The sequence below is a fragment of the Asparagus officinalis genome, chromosome 4 (genome assembly GCF_001876935.1).
Source record: "Asparagus officinalis chromosome 4, Aspof.V1, whole genome shotgun sequence".
Taxonomy (NCBI): domain Eukaryota; kingdom Viridiplantae; phylum Streptophyta; class Magnoliopsida; order Asparagales; family Asparagaceae; genus Asparagus; species Asparagus officinalis.
This window is the reverse complement of record NC_033797.1, coordinates 41,268,170-41,275,385: the sequence shown is the minus strand read 5'-3', so window position 1 is coordinate 41,275,385 and position 7,216 is coordinate 41,268,170. Positions and strand designations below refer to the sequence as shown.

At 36.5% G+C, this 7,216-nt stretch overlaps 1 protein-coding gene across 1 annotated transcript in view; it reads right to left on the bottom strand.

Moving 5' to 3' along the window:
• Nucleotides 1,852-7,216, bottom strand: part of LOC109837273 (conserved oligomeric Golgi complex subunit 2) — a 15,221-nt gene continuing 9,856 nt past the window's right edge. The window contains 9 exon segments of the mRNA XM_020405439.1: nucleotides 1,852-2,171; nucleotides 2,174-2,185; nucleotides 2,871-3,005; nucleotides 3,087-3,209; nucleotides 4,153-4,254; nucleotides 5,686-5,886; nucleotides 6,458-6,572; nucleotides 6,731-6,937; nucleotides 7,047-7,146. Of these exon segments, the coding sequence (XP_020261028.1) occupies nucleotides 2,070-2,171; nucleotides 2,174-2,185; nucleotides 2,871-3,005; nucleotides 3,087-3,209; nucleotides 4,153-4,254; nucleotides 5,686-5,886; nucleotides 6,458-6,572; nucleotides 6,731-6,937; nucleotides 7,047-7,146 (1,097 nt within the window). The 3' untranslated portion in view covers nucleotides 1,852-2,069.

Sequence of the window (7,216 nt, the reverse complement as noted above, 5' to 3'; positions counted from 1 at the left end):
TGTATGATTTTGTGAGCTATAACTCACGATTGTTTGCTATATTTTGTCTTTTAAAATAATTTTTCAGGGGCCAAAATTTACTATTTCGTGGGCTATATAACCCATGATTTTTGGCTATTTGTAGCCATTTTGACCTGTTGGTAAATATTGAGATGGTCACAATTCACAATTTCATGAGTTAAAACCTACGATTTTTATATATATATAGGTAAAAGCTTATGTCAACTTAAGTGGATAGGAATGAGTCATCCACCAACTTTTTTATCCGTTGATATTACATTGGGATCCGTGATAGATATGAAGAATCTTTTAAGATTTGTGCATCTTTTGACAGCACAAATCTTGAGACAAGATGAGTGGATAAAAAGTTTGGTGGACAAGGCCTTATCACTTCCCCGCTCGAAGCGATAAGTCTGAACTGATCATATGAGGCTCGAAGCGGAAGAACTTGGGGAAGTGCCATTGCTTAGTTTGTTTTTATTGTGATCTGACAGCCCTAAAATAGAATAGATGGGGACCACTGGACCAACTTCCAATCATGTAAAACTCGACCGCCTGATTTATCACTAGACAATTTTGCCGTAAAAAATACAACGGAATATTCAATAACGAAACCACAAGGAAAAGAAAGACTCGAGTCTATCAAGTACTACGAGGCTAGTTTTAGTCCCAACTTTTTCTAGTGAAACTCTGAGCGAAGCAAGGGAACAAGTAGGGGAGCAGTTCAGACTTATCACTTCCCTGCGTCTGGCTCAAAGATCCCGCATCGGAACAGGTTGGGGAGCAGTTTAGGGGCTGTTTGGTTGTATGTTTTTACCATGTAAAAGGATGTAAAGTATAAAAAAATGGGTCCCAATGTCAGCTTTCATCACTTTCAATTGTTTGTTTGTAGTTGTGAAAATAGTGTAAAGTGATTTCATATGCTGATGTGGCTTGTAAAGTGATTTCATAAAAAAATGTCATGATTTTAGAAGAAAGCTGACATTGAAGTTAGGAAAAAATAATAAAAAATAATTCTAACCAATATGATCATTTGAGTAGGGACCACTTTTTACACTTTCCAAACAAACAATAAAGTTACATTTGCAAACCAAACAAGCAATTTATGATTCTAATGGAATAAAAACAAACAAAGAAAAATATAAAAGTGAAATTGATGAGGTGGACAACAACTTTTCAAGTTGTATCATAAATACATAACTTTACCAACAACAACCAAACAGCCCCTTAGACTTTTTTTTTTCACTTCCCTGTGTTTGGCTCAAAAATCCCGTATCACAAGGGATTCTGACAGGTGTCCTACTCATTCGGACCCAAAATTTACAGCAAAAGAGGACGACGTGAAAATGGACTGCATCCTTCTTTCTAGTATATATACGCTTACCTTTTACCTACGACGTACGCTGACACGAGCTTTCAGCACCGCCCGTGAAAGGGAAAGACAGTAGACAAGGGAAAATGATAGCATTAGATGATCGGGTCAAATTTGTAAGCGACGCATCTTCACAACGGTTTTCTAACGGTGTAGAAATATAGACATCTTGATGCAGACAGTGCCCACATTACTGGATACCCTATTGAATATGGTACGGGTCTTAGAAATGTGTATACATCTTAGGGCCTCTCGAAAGCAACATAATTTTCAAATTATCCAAAGTAGGTCAGATAAACATCTTCCATCATGATTAAAAAAAAAAACAAGGAAATGGATTCTTCTCACTAACAGAGGAATGCTATCGCGTTAGTCCACGTCAACGTGTACGGGAAAAACTTTGTTTACTGCGATCTATGAATCTCCATAATCAATCCATAGGATTTTTTTTTTTTAAATTGATTTTTTTAAGCGACATGTTCATCGTTCTTTCTTCAGACTTTATAGGTGACCTCAAAGCAAGTTCTTTTCTACATCGCAACTCAAAAGGCTACAACGAAATAAGCAACTATATATAGTTAAGCAAGATCTCTATATGCGCTACCACAGAACTATTATATAAAGAAAATGAGAAAGGAGAACAAAATCAATTGATAAACAATAACCCCGGCTTTAAAATGGTTTACGTGAGATCAAATTAGAAGGCAATATGTGCTTGCTGGTCTTCAGGAGCCACTAGCTGCCAAAATGAACTATATGCTGGAATTTCCCCCGCGTTAATCCCGAGTGCAGCAAGATTGGGCGTCCATACTCCTACAGAAATGAAGGGGGGGGGGGGTGGGGGGTGTAAGAACGAGAAAGTATAATAAGACGGAATTAATAATAATAATAACACTGAATTTAGAAGAGAAAACAGTTATCTAACACTACAACAATCTATAAACGGAGCATTTGCACTAGATAAGAGAGATCAAAGTTTGGCAAAAGAGTCAATGAAATTTCCGCAAAAACAAGTTTATTTTTCATGAAGCATAATTGTTTAAACTGAACTTTTGAAGGATTCAGCATTTTTCTAGTATCACTGTCGTGTAAAAGACCCATAAGAGTTAGCACAATGGCAGATTCTTGTTTAACTTAACAACTGACTATAAATTCTCGCAAGTACTTACTTACATTTTCCAAATTCTCCTTTAACCCTTTTAAGTCATAATGCTTATGCTAACCTCAAGATACAGAAACAAACATCCACTTTAACTAGCAAAAACTAATAATAAACTAGATAACTGAGTGAGGCAACTGTCACATTTTCACATCAAGTTATTCTCAATGGCAAGAAATAAAAAAATGTTCCAATCAGCAACTCATAAAATGTGCCAGCTTTCTAATAAGGTTCTAAGTTAGAAATAACGGCACCAGCCAGCATTTTCTGACTGATTGTGTATTGTATATCTTATTAGAGTAGGAAATATGGAGGTTATGACTATAACTGCTCACATACCTGAATGTCAAGGAATAACTGCCTACATATCTTATCAGTGTCAGATATATTGCTGTCTGCAGTATCTGAGCTTCCTCCCACCCGCCTTTGTGCACCTTGCCGTAATCTGAGCAGGGAAGATTCTGTTTTCCTTGCCTTCAGGGAAAAGTTCAACACAAGATGTGAGAAGAGAATGTTGAGGTATGAACTTAACAAATACTGTCCCACTAAACTTACCACATTCACAACATCTGCTGCTAGCTCATAATAACGGCTGGTAATCCGTTCAGCAGCACCAAACAGCAGTTGATTGACAGTTTCTTTCGTCACAAGATCAATGTGTTCTCCATCAAGAAAATTCTATAGCACAAAGAATCCTCGTCGTCAAAAACATTGTTAACAGATGGAAAACATGCACACAGATGCTCCTGAAATTGTATTAAAGAAACAGGTATGCAAACCAGATAGAAAAATGTTATTCATGTATTAGATATTGAACTTCTCAATCTGAACATTCCTCTTTCTAGGCCTTCATTAATTTAGGACAAATCGAGTAGTATCATCAGGTGATGTTCATTGTTCTTTTTATGCCTTCATTCATAAATTTAGGACAACTGAAATGAATGCTTTATTAGCTAAACGATCAGGTATAGAATTATTCTCTCTAAAAGTATGTGGAAGTGTGGAACTGATGAACTCAGTAAGCCAAATCAATGAAATAGTATCCTCTTATAGACAACAATAAGTAATAAGCCCACAGCATGGACTTGTTTTGTTGAGACATTAATGATCATCATATCATCAGTCTTCACAGCAGTATCTAAGCCTATGTTGAGAGTATGTAAACAAAATTGTGTATATCCAATAGCTAACGTGCACACACCTCAGCACACCAATGTACACACGAGACCACACAGGAACCCGCCTGCACCTGCACTCGAGCGTTCGTACACACATGCATACACCCCACCCCACCCCCCACACCCAAAAAAAGGAAAAACGTGCGCGCAAAACGAGAGCACTTACAAAACAAGGCTTAAATTTTGGCATCGAAAAAATTTGTTGTTTTTGGATATTTATCATATGTATAATTACTTATACCATTAATCCATACAATGTAAGGGAAATAAGAATAGTAATATCTACTTATTCAAGACCTTTCAAATGCATATTCTACAAGAGAGCTAAAGATGTTCTGCTTGGTCTTTCTATTTTGAGAAAAATATAATCGACATTTGCATATGATGATGTGAAGTCTGGAAATATACCAATGAAAATATTAAAAGTCAGGTGACTTACGGACCTTCAGTGGTCGCAGAATCCCTGACACATAAGGTGAATGCCTAACAGGAAGTTTATTAGTCATCCTGTATGTTGCTGTGATCCCTTTAAGCTGTCTCAAGTCCTACAAAAGGAATATGTTTATGGAAAATAAATAAGCACATAACTTTCAGAACAGTAGAATATAACTTGCAGGCTGACAAAAGGGTTAATACAACTGAGGAACTACTATCAATAAGAGATTAAAATGTTATAAAACTGCCTAATAACAAGGACACAAAAAGAGGTAATACCAAGCCATAAGCTACTAATTCAATCAACAATCTCATAGTGGCAATTCATAGAAACACGTAATTACATATTATCCCACATTTCTTGCCTGAAAAGGGAAAACCTTCTCTTTAAACTTGTTAATTTGAAACTTTATAAGCAGAAACACATGAAACTAGACAGATCAACCAGAAAGAACAACCACAGCTAGAATTACAACTGTGACAAATAAACAGAGACATGACAACAAGTTTGTGAAACTGAAGCCTAAACTACATGCTTTGTAGTGCTCTAAAAAGAGGCTCAGTATTGATATTCGCCTACAGCCAAATGTGGCATGGCTTGAATTCTTTATCATCCTTTATCATCATGCTACTAAAAACTAAAACCTTTTCTTAGAAAAAACTCTCTCTGAATACACATCATACGCTTCCCAAATAAGCTCTGGTGTGGAGAACATTTCAGACACAAGGCCACCAATCTCTCCACTTTATATAGGAATTTAGAAATGATGAAACTTGACTGTATTCAGAGGAACATAATAATCCTGCGTGCCAATTTTAAAGAAGACACAAATTGGCAGATGTATTTACCAACACAAAACACTTGAGAAACGTCAGGACTAGTCATGAAACTTAACCAGCCTTCAATAAAGACCACAATTTGTTCAAGAAACTGTACTTGTGGGTTAACTGAACCTTTATGTTCTTTATCCATGATACTCAAATATTTTTGTACATCATAAGATGTAGAAGAACATGCTCAAATACAGCTTCCCACACTCACATAATGTTCTTATGCAAGCAGGACAACATTATATAATCAAACTTATATAATAATGATAGATGGATGCACATTACTAGGAAAACTAAGGCCTGTATCTGTCTGCCATCATAATCATGTGATTTCTCATGGACAGTATCTAATATTCTCACGACAACTAGTATCGGCAATCAAAATTCTCTTTCTTTCAATAACTTTTGAGAGTCTAAGGCCCTAGAATTAGTAATTTATCATTTATTGCAAATATAAATCTTCATGGTTTATGGTTGGCAGACAACCTTGGGTCCAGACAAGAGAGTGGTTGTCCTTTATTTAGTTATAGCAGTTAACATCCATACAAATATTTATAGCCAAAGCTTGAAGAGGAAAGAGAGAGGTCAGTGTATTTGGAGACTTTCCAATATCCAACATCCATTATAATGGAATCCACCAAAAAAGAACAAAACAACTACAAAGTTTTGCAACTAGCAAAGCAGGTAACAATAACTCCCATATTGCTCACCTCAACAGACATCTTCACTATGGCATCGATTATTGTATCCATTATCATGGGTACACACTCCTCCAAAGACTTTTTACCATGCAAAATACTTTGTTTTACAAGATCAAGTACTTGAGCAGAGCAAGACTCGAGCACTCGAAGCACATCTCCCAGGTAATCACCTGTAATCTCCATAACCAGAGATCGTACATCATGCATTACCTGCAAATCAAAAGTCGTAGGAAAGCTTCAGATATAAATGCCAGAAACAAAAACCTGCTGGGGAAATACACTAAACAAGCATTCACATTATCAGTTAAAATAAGTGATTATATACATGTCTAGCATGTATGACTATTTTGCTGGCATTCAAGAAAAGAGAGTTAAATATTCGCCATGGCACATGCAGAGGAAGACAATTCTTATGCAACATACCATACACTCAATCAGGCACTACTTAGGAAGAACATAAACATAAGATTCCTTTTGATGCACTAGAATATGCAAGACTCAATTTTCAGTCTATTCAATTGATATAATGACAAATTTTAACATGAAGTTATTGATAGGAAAATTTTAATTGAAAAATTAACATGAAGTTAATGACTTTAAATCCTCTTTTTGCCTCATAGGGAAGCTAAAAAGGCAGCACTCAGCAGGACATCTTGGACAGTACAAATTTGTTTGCCTCCGCAATTTCTATAAGTTTCTTTCTATAAGCAAATCACATTTCCACACATGCATCTACACACCCAGACAGAGTTATGAGTTTCTTCCTATAAAAGAACCATACATATATAAGATCCTCTATACGCGCAGTGCTAGCCCATTCAGAGTTATGAGTAGTGCTTGAGTGTGCACTGTCCCCTTTGCGAGCAACCAGACCAGAAGACAGCCAAGTTGAGAACCTGATGCATGGAAAATAAAGTACATGAGATATTTGAGTGTGCATGGGCTGTTTATTCATATGTTCATAGTTTGATACATGAAAATAAGCATGTGAAAGCCGGACTTTTATAAATGCTGAAAAGATGAGAGACATCAAGTTGGAACCGGGAAAGATGACCTTGAAAGGAGCTGCAATGATAAACGTAGGAATTTATCAGAGCAGGAAATAACAAGAACATCCTCACTCCAGCAAGATCGCAAGCTGTCTAGAAGTGCAATGCTTTGTTTTAATGTTAATTTTGAGAATTTCCCCTGCTTGTTATCAACACGAGTAATAGTGGAAGCCATAAGAGCAGAATCCAGGGAACCGGCAATTTCCTGAAATCTAATATAATGGAACCATTGGTTAGCTCATGCCTACTTTAAGAGACCTTTTAAAATAAAACACAGTTTCCTGTTCAAATGAAGCATCAGTTCAGAGGCTGAAAAAACACCTGAGTGAAAAATAAACTCCAATGTTCCATTGTCGCATGAAATCTATGTATACAGTCTCTGATCGGAGCTTGGATGCAGCAGCTCTGGATGGGCAATAACCTAAAATAACACATCTTATGCTCAGCAATATATCATACGTGAGTGTGTGCGTGTGTGTGTGGGGAGAGAG